We start from the raw sequence: 19,614 nt of genomic DNA, 5'->3' as shown, positions 1-19,614 counted from the left end.
GTCACCACTGCTTCCTCACACTGCTCTCATGTGCCTGGGGCCCAGCCAGCTCCTTGTCCTTCCCCCCCAGTCACGGGAGTGTACCCTGATGACACAAACCGAAGAGTACGCTGTGCTCACACTCTAAGAGCTCTGGGAAAAACCCACGTGTGTTATAAATGGCCAGTGAAACCTGTTAGCTTCTACACTGGGGGACAACATGGGTGTTCACACTTGCCAAACGTCTCCATGTGCTTTAATATGTATTATTTCATTTAAACCTCCAAGTAACTTGAGAAAGCTGAAGTCCAGAGAAGTTAATAACCCAGCAAAGGTCACACAGCTGACCGGGTGGCGGGGCTAAGAGCCCAACTCCAGTCTGTCTGCCTCTCTGCTCTGTGCTCTTTCCTCTGCTTCATGACACAGTGATGGAAAAAATGCAGCTGGAAGTGAAATAAATCTTAACCAGGTGTTGGAAGCAGACATTTGCCACCTGGCCTGGAGAGGTTTGTTAAAATGATGCCATAATTTCCTATCCTTCTAGCTAATAAAAACCTAGTAGATACTGTAGGGAGGACAAGTGTAGAAAGGGGAAACAAAGGAAAATGGAGAGGATGTGCTGCCAACGGCCACTGCGAAGAGGAAAAAGGAGTTCTCCTGAAATGACAGAAAGTCTATATTAGGGAAATGATATGCAATCAAGCTGGAGTATCTCCTATTTTGAGGCTTGCTTACACTCATCTTTGACTCAGCAGTTGTACAATTTTAACTTGGAGGTATGACAACACCAAATAGCTTTTACACATTAAAGATCAAAGGATCTCTGTTTAAAGCCCAAAGCATAATGGATATTTTTTGAGTTGTGTACTCACCTCAAAATGTACTGGGGAGTTGTGTTTTGGTATAGTTGGTTTTTTAAAAGAGCATCAGGGGAGTGCTGCCTGGAGCGGAGGAATCATCTTTGGCGTGTTTGAAAATCGGGCTGATCTGTTTCAGGCTCTGGCCCCTATTTTTCCACTGATAACACTCCATTCGGATTCCCAGATGGCGAGGTTGGACCAGTGCCCCACCTCTCTGCACAGAGGTAGGCCCCAATGACATGGGAGCTGGTGAGCACAGGCTGCAGCACCCCGACTCGGGAGAGAATCACATTTCCCTCCTGGATTCCCGAAAGGCAGAGCAGCTGTCTAGATTACCCTGTGCACGCTGGCTCAGCCCCGGGGTCACACAGCCCATGTATCAGCATTCACGAGGACAGAAAACCAAGTAAGAGATTCAGTGATCGTTCACCATAAGGCGAAGACCAGTCACCTGGCTACCTTTACCAAGGGCACAGAGTAAACTATACTCCAGGGAGGCACTTAAGTGAAAGAGAATCCCTCCGCTGTGCTGGTCAAAGAGAGGAGCAGCAACCAGAACTCCCTGACCTTGCAAGAGGAGAAAATCAGCCCAGGGCCTACCCTGCACCCCCTCCCCCACCCACTGCTGAACAGAAAGAAGTTCTCAAACAAAACAAGGGTCTCCTTGTGGTTTATTCAGATTAAGCAGAACTGGGAAACTAGATGTTTTCATCAAATACATTCACCTCTCTTCTCAACTGCTCTAATACCCAAACATCAGAACACCCTCTGCCTTGCACCAAAGGAGAAAACAATTTAGTCTGCCACTCCTACGTGACATCTTAGGCACTTTTAGAAATTATATTTGTAAGGTAAGTGGCCACCGGTAGATCTTCTTCTACCAGAGAAAAGCAAAAATTGCCTGAGTTGCCCTTTAGGAATAAAGAGGGAGCAAATACTCCCAAAAGATTGAAAGAAAGAATTCTTCCCTTTAGCTCATGTTCTTAGACACGTGCAGAGTATTGACGTGCAAGACAGATTCTATCCTACACACGGAACAGCGGGGATATCTCGTGGTCAAGACTTCTGGGGAAGATGGTTTGGGGAAAGGTATTCTGAACAATACAAATATTAACAAGTGTCTGGTGTTTGGGAGGTACACAGACAATACATTAAGGAAAAGACAAAACATACATTAGGAAAAGAAAAAAAAAACATTTCTGTTTGCCAGTTGAAGCATTTTCTTACTTCCCTGTAGTTTCTGGGCATCTTATTCTCAGATCTCATCTTTTCTCTTTCTCAGCTTGTTTTCTCTAAGTCATGAGCACAGGCTTAATTATGCATAAATAACACAGCTTCATTTCAGAAGACAAGACTTCCTAATGCAAAGTGCAGAAGCATGCTAATGAGATTATCATAACATTATTGTGTTTACCAAAATAATAGAAGAGTTTGGGGCTTGGAAAAAAAAGAGTTTGGGGCTTGGACAAGATCAATAAAACGGTAAGTTGAAGTATTTTATTGAACAGAGAAAGAGCATAGAGGGACACTCAGAATTCGTAGCTACCGTTTCAAAATTTTAATTGTAAATTTGGCAGCAAAGTGCTTTTTTTTTCGATTACTGCATAAAAATTTTTGTTCTATTTCTTCTGAGCACATTCCTGAGAAAAACTGCTAGAATATTTGCCAATGACTTGGACCCAGGTTTTATGACTTGGCAGGATGTCCTGGAGGAAGGCTTTCAGAGTGGAGCAGCGGGGCTCTCCTGCGGCTGGGGATGTTGAGGACACCTGGCGTGCAGAGGCCCTGCCGGCAGGGGAAGGCAGGGTGGGTGGGAGGACGGGCTCCCAGCCTACTCCTCTTTGCGGGGTAGGGCGATGCTAATAGGCCACGTGTCTGTCCGTCTGTGAGTCTGCTGGCTCTACTCTGAAGCCCTGAGGTAGGTGGCCACTCACTGCAGGCTTAGCAGCGGCCTGCCCCTCTCCCAGTATCTCTCTGTGGCCACTCTCAACAGGAGCCAACGCAACAGGCACCACAGGTCTCCACAGACAATGCAGGCTCACCCTCCCTTTGTCACCAGCAACTCACCGGGCTTTTGCATTTGCAGTCAGTCAACAAATATTTACAGAGCTTTTATTACGTGCCAGCCTAACAACTGAAGCAAGATGCACAAGCACACTTTAATACTAGACGGGCTGGGGTGGGGGGCTGGGAATAAGGACCCGGGAGGTGCAAGGAGAGGGGAGAGGACTCGGGTCCCTCAGGAGGGTGTCCCTAAATCTTTACAAGGAAGCACCTAGCTGAAAAAAACCCTGCCCCACCCCCACCCGAACCCTGGGCTTCCCCTCCCCGACTCCTCAGGAGCACCAGAGGCTCACAGGAATCCGGGCAGGTGTGAAAGAAGCACACAAAGGTGATAAAGGAACAGTTATGAGGCCAAGCAGAACAAAAATCTGAGTGGCCCAGTCGCCACTATCTAGTTTGCAAATAGACCACCCTGAAAATCTGGGAGCAATTAGGAGACAGAAAAACAAATGGTGGTGGTGGTGAGGAGGGTGCTCTGAGGATCTGACGATGGTGGGAGGCAGGGATCACCAAGCGGAGGCGAGACCGGGGCCTGGAGGAGACTGGAGTGGGGGCGGCGCACTTACATTCACGCGCAATCCTCACAACTACAGAAGTTGGAACATGGACAGGGCGATCAGAAAACAGATTTTCAAATGCAGACGGGAGGAAACCACATCTAAACTCTAATCATCTTCCCATACACATGTGAATGTTGAAAAGTGAACTTTGAACAGGATAAGTGAATTTTAAAAATGTCATTCTTTTTATCAATGGTCAGGATGGCTCACACCCCTCCTGGGGCCAAACTGAAGACTAGCAGCTGACATTCCACATTCCTGCGGGGGGGGGGGTGGGGGGGGTGTCAGGCACCAGGCCTGGGTGTACAGACTGCTGCAGGAACCCAGGCCCCAGCTCCACCCCAACCCTCACGTATTAGTCTTTCGTTACACAGTAAGGGACCAGCTCACTGTACGAAATGGAATGTCCAAGGTCATGTGGCTGAGCAGCAGCTGAGCCAGAATTCAAACCCAGGCTCCGGATCCCCATGGGCTGCATGACCGCAAGCAATCCCAATGGTGCCTCTGCACGGGCTGCTCCCTCTGCTGGAAATACACACGCATCATTTCCATCATTTCCGTCTACTCACTGCCTCCGCGTCCTTGTCTCCCATGTGAAGCTGTTGGTCTCTCAAGCCAGATGGCCTCCTGGATTGCTGCTTCCTCTGAATGCCTCCACGCTATGGACCCCAGACCCGGCCCTGTTGTAACCTCATGGGCCAGAACAAGACCCTGATCCGCATCAGATCAAACATGGTAAAGAGCATTCTTAGGCCACACTAGACACAAGGTTTTCCTTTCAAGTGCTGGAGAAGAGTTTGATAGTTTGGCTTTCAAATTCTCCTTTTATGGGACACCTGGTTGACTCATTAGGTGAGCATCTGCCTTTGGCTCAGGTCATTATCCTGGGGTCCCAGGATTGAATCCCACATCAGGCTCCCCCACAGGTTGTTGGCTTCTCCCTCTGCCGCCTGTGTCTCTGCCTCTGTATCTCATGAATAAATAAAGTCTTGCAAAAAAAAAAAAAGGAAACTCTCATTTTACTTAGAAACTACCTGTGATCTCTCAGCAGTTACTGTGTATATGTGAGTATTCTTGAGATCTAGGATGTCCTGGGAATTGTTTTCAGTGGTGCTAAAACTTGGTGTGCTTTTTAAGCTGAGCAGTTATTATGACTGATAGGCATTTTGTAGAGTTTTAAGTGTTTGTTTATTTCAATTTGCAGTGGTTTCTCCCTATTTTTAGAATCTATGAACATGTTTTTTTCAGGTCTTAAGAATTTTGTAAGTCCTTGAAAATCTAGTAGGTGCTAAGCACTGTGCCTAAAGCATCTAATGGACAGAGCAGGCCTTAGCCATGTGCTGCCTTGTGTAACAGTTATATATAGATTTGCTTTAAGCCCTGCTGCTGTCCCCACAAACTCATGGCTTTCAGCTTACTGAAGACAGTGATTTTTGTCTTGTTGACAGATTATTTTTAGAGTGATGAGCACAACTGCCATGTAATGGATGCTAATGGACTCACTTGTTAAAAAATGTCATAAACAAACACAAAAACCACAACTTCAACTGTGTACTCTACAACCCCTTCCCTAAAACATACGCAGTTATTTGAAGTTATATTCCTAATACTTCTCACAATCTGGATTCTCTTTCCTTCAAAAAAATGCTTTGTCTTCATTGCTTTGAAAGATGGTATGAATAAACAGAACATAAACAAGATACATAGTAGCAATGTCTAAAAGTATTCAAATTGTAGATTTCTGTTGCCCTGGCATTTAGCTACAGATTTCCTTGAAGCATTTATAGAAGAGTTGTACTCATAATTTTCCAGACATTCCATGTGTCTAAGACAGCAATTTGTTCTTGGGTCCAGGTAGACTTCTTTTGGTAGTATATGGGCTTTAACTAGATGCAATCTAGTAACATTATAACATACACGATTAATCAAAAGCTTTTCATATGCCAAACTTTTAGGTATGGGGAAGAGGCAGCTCATGCTCTACCACAATAATGAGAGGGAACAGCAGCATATGTTTCTGTGAACTAGCCTGCACGTGACATGAGTTTTCTCGGCACCAATAGAAAATCATAATTCATTAAAAGGAAAACAAAAAACCCCATGTATACTTGCTGTGAACTGTAACAAGATTTACATGAATAACATGTATTGTTTAGCATGCAAACCTTCATGGTAGATGCTCATCCTTTAGTATAATATTGGCCCTGATATCAAAGGCCTAGCTTTTAAAAATTCTTTGGCAATGTTACTAAAACAGAACATTTCCACCTTAGGCTAGTGTTGCTACTATTTCCATTTTCTACATGTGGGTTGTTTTTTACCCATGCCCAGACCCAATAGAAACCCCTGGGGACAGGCCAGATTTCATGTGGCCACTGACAAAATGTCATTTAAATCTCCTTATGACTGTATTCTTAGAGAATAACCCAAACTCGTAAAGCTAAGTGGTCCTTGCTTGCATAGAATACTGAGAAGAGAAAACAGGGAAGGAAAGGTAGGGAGATGGGCCGGGAGAACTGGCCCCCACTCCCCACATTTGGCTGGAGATGGCCCACCTCTTTCCATTACTGTCCCGAAGCATCGCCTTCCCCATCACTCTGGACTTCGTCTCCAGCTCTTGTACCTCCTCCAGTAGCGTTTTTTTGCAGGTATGCTTGGCCCTGTGTCACAAGGAAAAGATAAAGAACACATGACACATGAACTTTCCATGGCGGTAGAGACTGATTGCTCCCTTTTGGGCCATATCTGGATGCCCTTTGAGGCTGTGGCTGTAGCTTCAGAAAGCTACACAAACATTCACAGTCCCTGTGTACAGCCAGGGCTCCACTCTCATAAACAAGGAAGCAGGACATAAATAAGTCCTGCAGAACACATTGGGGCCAGGAACCTCAGAAGTTACCTGGCATCTCCTCCAAAGAACACTGCTTGTTCCCAAAAGCCTGGGGATCTAACTGAGGACCCCAGCCATTCAGACCAAAGACGGGTTAGTGGATATTCTGGGGTCTATCTCTAAAGCTTTTCACTGTCAGACCTAAGAACCCAAAAGATGCTTAAATCCTTACATTAGTGGATGTGTACAGGTCCCTTGGCTCCTGCTGCTGCTGTGATCACAGAGCCCTGGGTGAGCAATGTGTTCTCTGTTTAGTATGAAAAGAGCCACTGTCACAGCAGGAATGGGATTTATAATGCTGGAGTTCATGCTTTCAAGTCAAATCCTAGACCTGAATTTTAGGGTCAACACAAATATTCAGACACAGCTTTTCCACCCTTCTCTTGCAGAGACTTCTCATCAGGGCCCATAATCGTGGGCCTCCACAGGTGTAAAACAACTGATAGAAGAACAAATACATGCTGGACTCTCCACTGCAGTTTAAACCGTCAGCCTGGTTGGGTCACTCCCCTTGAACTCTAGGAAGAGCTGCCTGCACCCGTTTTCCGGTTCAACTAAGAATACCTTACAACGTTCAAATACACAGTTGATCTCAGGGTCTTCCTAAAATTGAGACTAAACACAGAGCTACCGACTGGAAATGATAAAGTTGAAGAGAGGCATTTAACTAGACACAGGTATGAAATGGGAAGAGAAAAACAGAAAAAAAGAAAGAAAAAAGGCTCTGAGCTTAGCAATCAATCCAGGGCAGTTTTCCTTATTATGAAAAGCTTTTTCATTAGTTTCAAGAGTAAACAAATGTGAAGATCCTGCTAAGTACCAGGACTCAAAGACAGAAGAAAAGTGCTCATCACTTCTCTGCAAGGAAGTGAAAAACAATGTAACAGGACTCAAGCTGTTTTAGTGGAATCACATAGTCCCACCCCACCACCCCCCACCATCAAGGGAAGAAAGTCTGTTAAGATAATGCCCAGTCATCCCCTAACACTCCAAGTTAATCTATAATGAAGTATTAGTCCTAAAACACCGTATATGTGCCTGCCATTCCTTTCCCCCAAAGTAAACAGGAGAACTTAGCCACACAGGTTTTAACACATAATACCTTAATTACATCAAGCCGAGTCCCAGGACTCGGTAGAGATAACATGCTGCAGTTCAAAGCAGAAGCTGTGGAATTTTATTTTAAACAAGAAATAAGAAAACATTTAACATTTTGCTGGAGACAGTCAAAAAGGATGTTAAAATTTACACTGTCTCGTATTATTGAATATGGTGGGCCTCCAGCTTTCATCCCATGGGCTTACAGGGCTAGAATGATAACAAGACAACTGAGCAGCAAGGAGAACTTGTTCTCCCCAGGAGAATCTGTCTGCGCATCCTGAGGATGAGTGTGTGTTCTGTTTCAGGACCCTCTTCCCTCCACCATCCTCCTCCTCTCCTTCTGTCTTCCTCCCCACACAGAGCAAGCAGAGCTCACCAACCTCTAGAACAGCCCTTGGAGTTATCTCCTGGGCTGGGTGACAAGGGCATCATCAAGAAGCAGGCTAAGAACAGGAAGGGCTGGACTAGTGGGTGCAGGACACTGGAAGTCTATACCTTAGGCCAAGGGAGAATGTGACCCACTGCATCAAAGCTGCTGGTTTGGGCTCATTCATAAAATCGCTGCAGAAGGAAATCATCTGAGTATGCTGATGCTACCAGGCACTGTACATGTTCTCAGTGGATTAAACTCCTATGTCTAAGGGTTATTTGGCAATTTTTCAGTCTTTTCACTAGGCTAACTCCCATGGGCTAGCCTGGGGACTTGACCACTATTTGGGAACACCGGGTGGCATCACCCAGTGTTGGGGGTGGTTCTGTGAGTCTTTCTGAATGTGGCACTGGGGTAGAATGATACAATGGAAAACTGCTTTCTCAAGAGACCTTACCTAATAAAGCCTTAATTAGATTAAGGATCCTTCCCCCATCAAAGTCCACCTGTGAAAAGCCAATCTTTAAGCATTAGCCACCGGCATGCAATTTAGGTCTCACCAGGAGCTGAGGTTTGGCTTGCTTGGAGTCACAGCTGACAGAGTGAGCTCCATTATCCATGAGTGGCTTATGCCTGGTGGTCCAGGGCTGCTCCATCTAACCCCGCATCCAGAGACCAGATGATTACAGAAGGGATAACATAGAGATGCTTAGCCACTGTCAGAGTGTTAAGAATCATCTGTGAGCCTCCAGGTATAGTTGTGGGTAACTCCAGGTTATTAGGGACTTTTAAAATAAATTGATTAGCTTAGAATCTTGAAATTTTCATCCTTTTTTTCCCTGGAAACTTTTTTCTTCAATTCTTTCTTTTGCATGGAAAAGTAGCAAGTCGAAAGGAAACATGAAATTCTAAATATGGATGAAAACATAAATACAATGTGCTTCACATGAACTTAGTTTCATTAGAAAGTTTTTCTTTTTCAAAAAAAATCAAGACTCGTTTGTATACAGAAATTTCTTATTACCTTTTATTTCCTTTTAACTGCCTATCTGGGATTATAATAAGGAAATGAAGTCATTCTGGAATTGCTGAACGTATTGTGTGCTGACTGGTAAAGAATAAGAGATACAGTTAGATAAAAAGAGACTGGTTCCTGTGTTCAGTGGCCTTGAGCTTTATATTATTTTTATAAAGCAACTAGTGGATTTCTCCTAAATGAGAATAAGTATGTGGCAGCTTACCTAAGAATGCTGTCATGGGTAAACATTTTGGAAGTGTGTAAGCTAAAGGATATTAAAATAGTTCTGGGCAATTTAAACTTCATGCTTCTAATAAAAATACTCATTAGCCAGGTATCACATATAATCAATCAATTATTTTAGTAAAAGATGTGTTAGTTTGTCCCTCATGAAAATTATGGTTAACAGGATAACAGAGTAGGTACTTTATGGCATCCAAATCTGACTTAAGATAGTCGAGTAATGGATATTCAAGCAGAAAGCCGACAGACTTCATTGAAAAAAATGACCAAATGACCTCATGCTGGTTTTTTTTTTCCCTCTGACTCTGAACGGTCTAGGTCCTAAAATGGGTAAGAGGGACTGTAAGTATGTGGGGGAAAATGCAGAAAGAGCAGCTCACTTTCCTAAGTACTCATAGAGATACACATGAAAACACGGGCCTGCCTTCTGCTGTGATTTAAAAGCTCTTTGAAAATAGAGTTAACCACTAAAATTCAAAACAAAGCAAAAGGTCTGTAAGATCGGTCCAAGGCAAGATGAGAGAATGCAACTGCACCATGGAAGACTCCAAACATTGCCCCATGTCACCGTCACAGCACAGGCTTTTCACATGCTCCAGGAATCTGGTTCACTTTATTCAAAACTCTCCTTGGAAGTCCAAGGAGAGCCACAGCACATCATGTTTCAATAAATTGTTGACAATTGGAACCAAATGAAGGGTGGTTGTGGACAGTCAGGAAGGGTTGTTCAGGGTGCAGGAAGGGAAAAACAGAACACATTCTGGAAAGCTGAAGCTCAGAAAGAGAAATCACAGTCCTGTACTATGGCAACTCTTAGTCTGCTTTCACTTCCTGAAGAAGCCTCTGAATTTACTGGACTCAACAACATCTCTTTCAGGCTAGGAGTATAACAGAAGATAAAACATGGGCCCCATGATCTCAGGGAGATCAAATCAGCTTGCAAAATGCTTGTTTTTGAGGAGAGAGGTGACTGTTATTTAGACTTTAACCGTGTATTACAAATTGAGCCTATACTTTGGGCAAATACTGCAGGGGAGAGCCAATATATACAATCCTCCCTGGTTTCCCCAAATAAAAAGAGGCAAAAGTACATTTCTCTAAGTGCCTCTGGAATTCAGTAGCGGCCTTTCCAGCTCAGCCCAGAGCTGAGGTACCGTCTGCTCCTGGGAAGGGCTGTTTTCTGGGCCTATCTGGGGCAGGGGGGCAGCAGGTAGGGCCAGCACCTTCTTCTTAGCTCATGGTCCCTTCTCCCACCTGGCTGCCAAGTTTCTTGGAAACAAGTGACTTTAACTCTTTCCATATGGTGGAGCTGGAGGCAGTGTCCTTTGATTTATCCTTGCTAAAAATGTAAATGGTGCTAATTTTACAGTGTCAGGAGAAACCAGAAACAAGTCCTGTTTGAAGGAATAATTTGCTTCATTGGTGACTGGTAACTTTTACTTGGCATGGATTGGGAAAGATCCAGAAGACTGATGAGGAGGTAGAGACATTGTAATCTGTAGACACTTTTTGAAATGGTAGAAAGATAAGATACTTCTGCTCAAGTCTTGCTTGGCAAATACACAGGCTCAATAAAAATTTTTTCATGACATTAATCAAAATAGTTGAATTAAAATAGGCTGAGATTAATTTATAATCACATTCCTATTCTCAATCACTATAAATTGTAAAGTGATCTGATGTAGCCAGTATCATGTTGTATTTACCCGAAACTAACCTGATTGGTACATAAAATTGAAGAAATTTAGCAAGGTAATACAGTGTGCCACAACTGGGCTCTGTGCTTTAAGAACAAATAATAGAACTAGCATTTTGTTTCAGAGCATTTATTAGATTAAGAAAACATCTTTCCGGGCTATAATAATTTTATTTCCCAGGATTCTAGCTATTTATAGAACACAATTTTAGCTGATAAAGGGAAGTAGTGGTAAATCAAGCCATTTAATAAATTAGAATTGTTTAATTTTTACTAATAGTTGCAAAACTTAGTTAAGAGAAAAAAAAAAAAAACCACCCAAAATATGTGCTATACAATTCTCTCTCCTCCTCTCTCTCTCTGTATTAGGCATCACCAGTTGTCAAGATAATGCCAAAATGAAGACTTTTTCAAAAGGCATCCTTAACTGTCAGGCAAGAACAATTCACATTGACTGTGGGAGGAAGGGGGAAAGATAAAAATGAAATCTGATGTCTTTTCCTGGAAGGTTTGGATTAAAGTCGCAATTCTCTACCTCAGGGCCACAAAATAATTATGCTTTGCCCAAAGTAAAACCAATCCAGGAGTCTCAATTTTCAGGGAAGTTGGCGACTATTTGTAGGAGTAATCAGCCTACCCCAAACAAAAATCATTATTATCTCATTTGGAGTATTCCATGTCTTTCTCATGGATGAAATTAAAATTAATATTACCTTAGAATTTAGTTGCTTAGCTAACCTTGTGTACAAGATATTTCAGAAACAATATATTATTGTATTTTGAAACATATAAGCAAAAATTGAGCATGAATTATTTCCTATTTAACCTATATTAACCTAATTATTTCTCCTTTAACCTACATTATAATTTCATCTTTGTGATTAATCTTCTCATAGATCTGTACAGTGACACTCTAAATTATATTTGAAAGTTTCCTACTATAAATTACATATATACAATTTTCATTTAAGTCTGGGATTTAAAGCCAGGTTTTATTTGTGATCGTTTAGGTATTGATTTTTAGATATAAGGGGAAATGAATTTTGAGTTATGCTTCTTAAACCTGATGGAATGAATCTGTACTTAGAAACCCTCCTTAAAAATCATGTACAAGCACTATACCTATTGACCTACACAGCCTGTCTCAGGACTCCTTTTTGTCTATATTCTCATATCAAGGTGAAACACAGATTAAAATTAACACACACACACACACACACACACACACACACACACACGAGAAACCCAAACCCCCAACATTCTTTACATCTGTTGCTGGCAGGAAGCAGGATACCTGTTCCTTCAGAACTCCCACAGCATGAAATAACCCTATGGCGAGGGTTCATGAAAGGTGATTGCAAGGACGGCTGAGCAAGACTTAGGGTGACTATTTCACTTTTCACTTACGCTCTCCATGCTACATCTTCGATCAAACATGCTGTGGGCACCAGAAATAATCCCAACCAGAAGTGTGCGGAGCTCAGGACCATAGTTGCCTGCAAGAAATAGAAGTGACACCTGTATGAATACTTGTTCTTTCAAACATAGATGTAATTTAATCTCATAGAATTGATTAAGTAGAATGTGAAACATTCTATGACACAAAACCAACAGAAAAGCATTAAAATCAATCACAGTGAAAACATACAGCCAGGAAGAATGGTCAAGGGGACCTGACGTGGTGAATGCCTCTTTCTTGATCCATCAGCTTTGGCCTCCTTTTATTTTAACAAGTGTTGTCTCCCTCTGTCTATAAAGTGCTTTTAAGCCCCCTTCTGATCAGAATGGTGACCCTAAAGCCCTCCTTTGGAGAAAGCTAGAGCCAGACTCCTATCAAATGAACTTTTCTCTACTAGGCTTTTTATGTCCACTCTCCCTAGCCATGAGTTCATGTTCCTTCACTGCTCATTCATTCTTGGAACCGGTGCCTTGGTCCAAGGCATGGTGATTCAGAGAAAAATGTATGGTTATAGTCTTTGCCTTTAAGGAGCTTAAAATTATAAGTACAAACATACATGCATACACACCATTGTACAATACAATCTACAGATCTTCCATGACTTATGATGGGGTCACATCCTGATATACCCACCATAAATTGAAAATATCCTAAGCCAAAAATGTGTTTAATACACCTAACCTACTGAACATCATAGACAGTTGGGCAAAACCATCTATTATAAAATAGGCTTTTGCTTTTGCCTATTTTATAATATAGTACCAATGTGAAAGATTGCATGGAGTTTCCTCAAAAAGTTAAAAATAGGAATACCATATGATCCAGTAATTTCACTACTGGGTATTTACCCAAAGAAAACAAAACATTAATTTGAAAGGCATATGCACCCTTATGTTTATTATAGCATTGTTTACAATAGTTAAGAAATGGAAGCAACCTAAGTATCTGTCCATAGATGAATGGTTGAAGAAGATACGGTGTGTGTGTGTGCATGCGTGTATATATACAAAGTCATGCACACATAATGGAATATTACTCAGCCATAAAAAACAATGAGATCTTGCCATTTTGACAACATGGATGGATCTAGAAAGTATGCCAAGTGAAATAAGCCAGACAAAGACAAATAGCCTAAGTGAAAACTTACCAGTAAGATCTAAAAAACAAAGAAATGAACAAACAAAAACACCAAAAAAAAAAAAGACCCATAAATATAGAGAATAAATTGGTGGTTGCCAATTTGGGGGGGGGGGTAGGAAGATAGGCAAAATAGGTAAAGGGGAGTGGGAGATACAGGCTTTCAGTTATGGAATGACTAAGTCATGGGGAATTAAATGCACAGCACAGGGAATATCGTCAATAGTATAGTAAATGTTGTACAATGACATGTGGTAGCTACACTATGAATAGACTTGTCAAATCACTATGCTGTACACCTGAAAATAATATAACATGTATCACCTATGCTTCAATAAAAAGGAAACAAGAAGCAAGATTAAAAATATAATAAAGTTGTCAAATATATTGTGTAATGTATTAAATACTGTACTAAAAGTGACAAATGGCTGTCTTGGTGTAGAATGGTTGTCAGGGGATCCCCGAGTGGCTCAGCGGTTTAGTGTCTGCCTTCGGCCCAGGGTGTGATCCTGGAGACCCGGGATCGAGTCCCACGTCGGGCTCCCTGCGTGGAGCCTGTTTCTCCCTCTGCCTGTGTCTCTGCCTCTCTCTCTCTCTCTCTCTCTCTCTGTGTCTCTCATGAATAAATAAATAAAATCTTAAAAAAAAAAAAAAAGAATGGTTGTCAGTGTGTTGTTTATTTACCCTCACAGCACTATGGCTGGCTGGGAGCAGCCACTGCCCAGCCTCATGAGAGACAATCATGGCACATACTGCTGGCCAGGGACAAGATCCAAACTCAAAACTCAAAGTACGGTTTTTACTGAATGTATGTCACTCTCACGCCATCACAAAGTTGAAAAATCGTTAAGCTGAAAGTCCATCTGAAGTCAGGGACCATCTGTACACGAGACAGAGGAGTATAATATGTATCATGATCATATTCTACGGGGTTTCACAAGGCTAGAAGGCTAGTAAGACTTCTTAAAGACATCAGAATGTGAGATGTGGCTGGAAAGATAAATGGGATTTCCACAGCTGAAGAGGGGTCAAGGGAGAGCTTTCCAAGAGTCAGAATGAATGATGGGGATAGGTAGTGAGGAGCTCAGCTTTTGATGAGATTTACTCGTTCCTGGCATTCTGAGTCACGGGCAGAGGGTTTTAAGGAATAGAGTTGCACAGCCAACTACAATGTTAGGCAAGGAACTGAAAAGAGAATTTAGGGCCAAAGCAGAAGGAGGGACAAGTTTGCTCTGAACAAAAACAGGGGCTGGGGAGTACAGAGTCCTTAGAGTTCGGTTTTAGTGAGCAAGGCCCGGAGCATGGAGCTGGCTGGCAAGTGGCAGGCCGGCCTGGAAGGGTGGGCTACTTTCAAAAAGGACCAAAGTGACAGAACCCTTTACATCCGTTGGTTTGTTTTTCTGGAGGCCTCACCAGGTGATTCCACTGGAATAGATCTGTTTTGCCACAAAAACTCATTACAAAGCAGCATGAGGCTTTCCAAGGGCAGGTGGGTGGTGGGCTGGGGCACTTGTAAGGTGAGGGACACCTGCAGGGACTTGGTAGGGCTGAGAACATGGGTGGCTTAGGGCAGCTCTCTTCAAGCGTGAGAGGGTGGGGTTCACCCTGACCCCAGGGTGGCAGTGGCACGCAAGGATCCACTCACTCTGGTTTCTACCTTCTCTTTTGGGAGCGGGCCACACCCACTGGGGCCCTGCTCTGTCCATCTGCTTGTACCTGAGCATGGCTTCTGTCTCTGCCATCTCAGCTTCTCTGTCTGCACCTCCAATCCCCAGCGGCCCTGGCAAAGCCTACAACTGCCCACACTGGTCTTGCCTCTGAAGTCCGTCACATAGCTCTGCGTGGTACTCAGAACTTCATGACAATGAATCTGAGAAGCAGTGAGGTCTGGGGTAAGGCTGGACTCCACCCTGGCATTGGAGGACTGGCTTTCATTTTCTAAAACAAGAGAGCCAGACTCCTAAAAGAACAGTTTTAAACCTCAAAACCGTTTGAGTACATTGTGCCCTGTCAATTCATCCTCAGGAAGGAAGAGAATGTCAAAAGAGGTTAAGTATGAGAATTTCCATTTAGTGCAGCCACCAAAGAAAGAAAGAAGTGTCCAAGAACAGGACTTAGCTGTAGAGGGGTGCCTACACACAGTGGGCCTCCGAGCAGCAATTCAAGTGATAGAGCATTACATCCGCTAACAGAGAGAAATGTCAGGGTATACTGCTATGGAAAGCTCCAGGTCCTGACACCTCTTACAGCAGACCTACCGTGGCAATGCGGGGGGGGGGGGGGGGGGGGGGGGAAGAAGTGGGAAAAGTGACATAATTAGGCCAAATCTCAAAACTGAACTTGAGACACCATGTCCTGATGCACATCATTAAATGTTGAGCATTATACATATGTCTGTATATGTCAATACAGACTCTAATTTTTGTTAAGTCCTGCTTTAGGACTTCCTCACCTTTCACAGACACATTCTGGGACTTCAAAAACTGTCTGTGGTCCCAGCCTTCTGACTTGGGACCACCACCCCCTTTCACAGGTGCATGCTGACACGTTCAGGAATAATCAGGGGGAGGATGATGGCTGATTGTTGTTTGCATATCTCTTTGAGGCTACCTCCATTTCCTGTTTTTTTTTTTTTTTTTTTTTTTCTGCACAAAACATGTCTTCCTCACATGGAAGAAACCTTTAACTCAAGCCCACCCTCCATCCCCCAAGCACACCATGGGAAGGAGCTGACTGGCCAGCTCCCTCTGCAAACCCAACCTTCCACCAACCTCCCTCCACCCCCAGCCCCCTACCCTGAGGTCAGTCCAGTGGCAGTTGAGCAGGCATCTTAGGTTTGGCTCTCCTATGCACACAGGGTTAGGGTGGTGCGTCAGTGGCCCATGGAAGGTGGACTCCTTCGAGCTATACTTATGGGGATACATCCTGGATCATCCACCAGGTATATTTATCAAGAAGTAGGGTCATTTGAAAATTACACTTTACAACAAGGTTCTACTTAAAACAGATTATGAAACTCAATGAGCTTTGAACTGCCCTGTTGGCAATATGAAGCCCCTTCCTAAATGAACAAAAGTTACAAAGAGTTTTGGAAATACTGTTTTGTTGTTGGTTTTCAAAGCTTGGAGCTGGGAAGATTTCATGTATGTGAACCTAAAGCTGTGTCTCCAGGAAGGTTTCTACAGATTTTTACAGAATGACTGAGGCCCAAAGTCCTGAGTTTCCCTAAGGCCACAGCTTTAGTTATTCAAATTTAATTACATTTTTCTTGTTCTCTTAGCATAACAAAAAAAATGTTTATTGAGCTGCGCTGGGTAACAAATGGCATTTAAATTACCCTCTGCCCTCACCCCTCCTAAATACTACTGAGTGGGTTTTAAAAGCATCCTTTTGATGTGCTGACCCTCTACTGGGAAGAGTGCACCCCTCAGTTAACACATCTTTACTGGCACTGACCTGAACCATTCAGATGCCAAGTGCAGAGGAACCCAAATGCAGGTAAACGGAGGCTCAGGTGGGTGAAACGGGTTGACATATTAGGGCATGAAGAGGTGAGAGCCCTGACAGGACTGGAGGTTTGTCTGACTGCAATGAGCTGCCCAGGGCAGCCTTGAGTTAAAGCAGAAGTATTAATCAGGGGGACCCACTACGAGAGTGATCAGGGATTAGCGCATTCCTCTGCTGCAGCATGCTACTAATCACACACACACACACACAAAACACACACCCCCAGGTCCAGCCACCCAAGAACGTGATGATAGACAAGAAGTTTAAAACCGGAAGCAGAAGTAACCAGAGCCAGTTAAGGGCAGTCTGTGCTCCCAGTGTGGGGTGCAGGGGAAACAGTGAGTGGAAAGTGGAGAAGCCAACAAACAGCTCACCTGCCAGAAGAAGGAACTAGGCTTTCTTTGCACACCCCTAAGTGACAGGGTTTCTCATTCGATCCTTCACAGTTCCCATTTCATAGAAGAAAAGTGAAGTCTACAATTCCTTGTCCCCTGCCCAGGACCTGCTGCCAGATTCAAACATGCTGGTTGGCCCCAAATTCTACTTCCTCTCCTCAGCATGAGGTATGAGGAGCTTCCTTCTTCCCCGACCCCTCACTCCAACCCATCCCTAAGCAGGAGAGAACATCTCCAAGTACAGATGTGACACCACGCTCCGGGGAGGAGTCTGACTTCGATTCAACATCAGAGACACAGAACACTAAATTCAAAAAGTGAGTAAAAAAATCTGGACACTTGCAATGTCACAACAGAAACAAGGAAAAACTACCCTGAGCCCTTCACCCTCACCTGGCCACAACTAACAATAAAATCTAACCAAACTTTAAGGACCTGGTAGGAACAGGTTTGTAATCCCTAGCTCCTCTCTCGACTCTGGCTTACCCCCCATCTTTCCTAATTTGTTTTTTCCGTTCAAAGTCAAGGGAGCCCTAGTTTTGTTTGTGAGCTCTGGCTTTTTGAAAACCTTGTTTTCCATGAATGTACATGAAGGAAGTTCAATCCAGTCTTCTCTTCACAGGAGCCCTTTTCAGAAGGGCAGCAGTGTACCTTCTAACATCATTCACTCTGGGTGACCATGCAACAGGTGATATGTTTGGGAGCGGTTCACCCCTCCCAAGCCTGGGCTGAGAGGCAGGTGTACTGCACACATCCAGCCTCCATGGGGAATTCTTGGAGCACGTGAACACAGACAGGTGTGGATTCTGTGGTGCAGAAGGAAAGAATTTCCCGTGGCCCCATAAAGGACAGAGTGAGACCTCATTCACTTGCCACAGGAGGGAGGATGCAATTTCAGGGTGAAATCGGGTTCCTTTCCTGTAATTTTGCATGCCCATTCTTCCCCTGTACAAAATGCCTATGGCCTGGTGCCAATTTTAAGCTTGGATTTACTGAGAAGGGGAAGAGATCTCTCAGGTGTCGTCCATGGAACATTCTTTTAAGATTACCCTACTGAGCACTCTGTGAATGCAAATGAATTTTTAGAAAACAACCAAGTGATCCCAGAAGCACCTCCATGCCTGTGCTAACTCAGAAACTACCCCACACGCCTGATCCTGATAGTTAAATGCCAATCCAGGGGCACCTGGGTGGCTCAGTCGGTTAAGCATGTGCCTTCAGCTCAGGTCATCTCAGGGTCGTGGTATTGAGCTCTGCATGGGCCTCCCTGCTCATGAGGGAGTCTGCTTCTCTGTTTCCTACTGCTGCTCTCCCTGCTTGTTCTATTTCTCTCTAATAAATAAATGAAATCTTTTTAAAAAAATGCCAATCCGTGGCATGTCTAGGTCCACCTGCACAAAAGGGGATTTGAAACCATAACCTCCAGCACAAAAATCTGCTGCCTCAGCCTCCCTCTGATCTGTACCTGATGGTAGGAGAGAATAGGCAGCCACCTAAATTTGTCATTCCTACAATTGTATGGTCATTAAAAACAAAATGTATAACAAATCCTCTCTTTCTGACAGTGGACTTCATTAACTTTTTTTTTTTTTTTTGGTCACCAAAGCATAAGGTAGCCTTTCAGTGGACACTACTATTTTGAGATCCTGAAAAGTGAGTGCTGGATGATTAACAGAGTCACATGATACAGATTTTTTAAAAGCATCCCCTTTTGCTCTCAAAAAAGTGTATTCACCCTCCAGGAGGATAAAAGAATGCTTTCACGATGGGGTTATAACTTCAAGAAACTCAAAAACACAAATCTTATGGATTTAGTTCAAAGATTTTTAACAATTATCTACAACTGTATAACTACATCTGTATGTGCAAATGGAATATGCAATCCCTGCCCTGATTCTTCACTATAGCTAAGTTTTTGCCTACTTTAGAATTTCATATAAGGGGAAAGTATTCATATTTTTGATTCTGGCTTCCTTTAACCAACATAATGCCTTTGAGATTCATCCATGTTCTTTTTTTTTTTTAAGATTTTATTTATTTATTCATGAGAGACACACAGAGAGAGAGACAGAGGCAGAGACACAGGCAGAGGGAGAAGCAGGCTCCATGCAGGGAGCCCAATGTGGGACTCGATCCCGGGTCTCCAGGATCACACCCCTGGGCCGAAGGCAGGCTCTAAACCATTGAGTCACCCAGGCTGCCCCTCATCCATGTTCTTGTATGTATCTATAACTCACTCTTTTTAAATATTTTGAATAGTATTGTGTCATGTGAATATATCACAATTTGTTTAACTAGTCTCCTATGAATGGGCATTTGTGCTATTTCTAGTTTG

General features: G+C 43.4%; 1 protein-coding gene across 7 annotated transcripts in view; it reads right to left on the bottom strand.

Annotated features, from left to right (window-relative positions):
- Window positions 1–19,614, bottom strand: part of LOC112918518 (phospholipid-transporting ATPase IB) — a 579,220-nt gene that overhangs the window by 43,520 nt on the left and 516,086 nt on the right. For all 7 annotated transcript variants that reach the window (XM_072719837.1, XM_072719843.1, XM_072719842.1 and 4 more), the window contains exons 34-35: window positions 12,189–12,277; window positions 6,019–6,123 (exon numbers count right to left, since the gene is read on the bottom strand). In XM_072719837.1, coding sequence (XP_072575938.1) covers window positions 6,019–6,123; window positions 12,189–12,277 — 194 coding nt within the window. The remainder of the gene's footprint in view (window positions 1–6,018; window positions 6,124–12,188; window positions 12,278–19,614) is intronic.

This window comes from Vulpes vulpes, chromosome 9, assembly GCF_048418805.1.
Source record: "Vulpes vulpes isolate BD-2025 chromosome 9, VulVul3, whole genome shotgun sequence".
In the NCBI taxonomy this organism is placed as follows: Eukaryota; Metazoa; Chordata; class Mammalia; order Carnivora; family Canidae; genus Vulpes; species Vulpes vulpes.
Note: the sequence above shows the minus strand (reverse complement) of the source record. Positions and strands in the feature narration are given on the sequence as shown.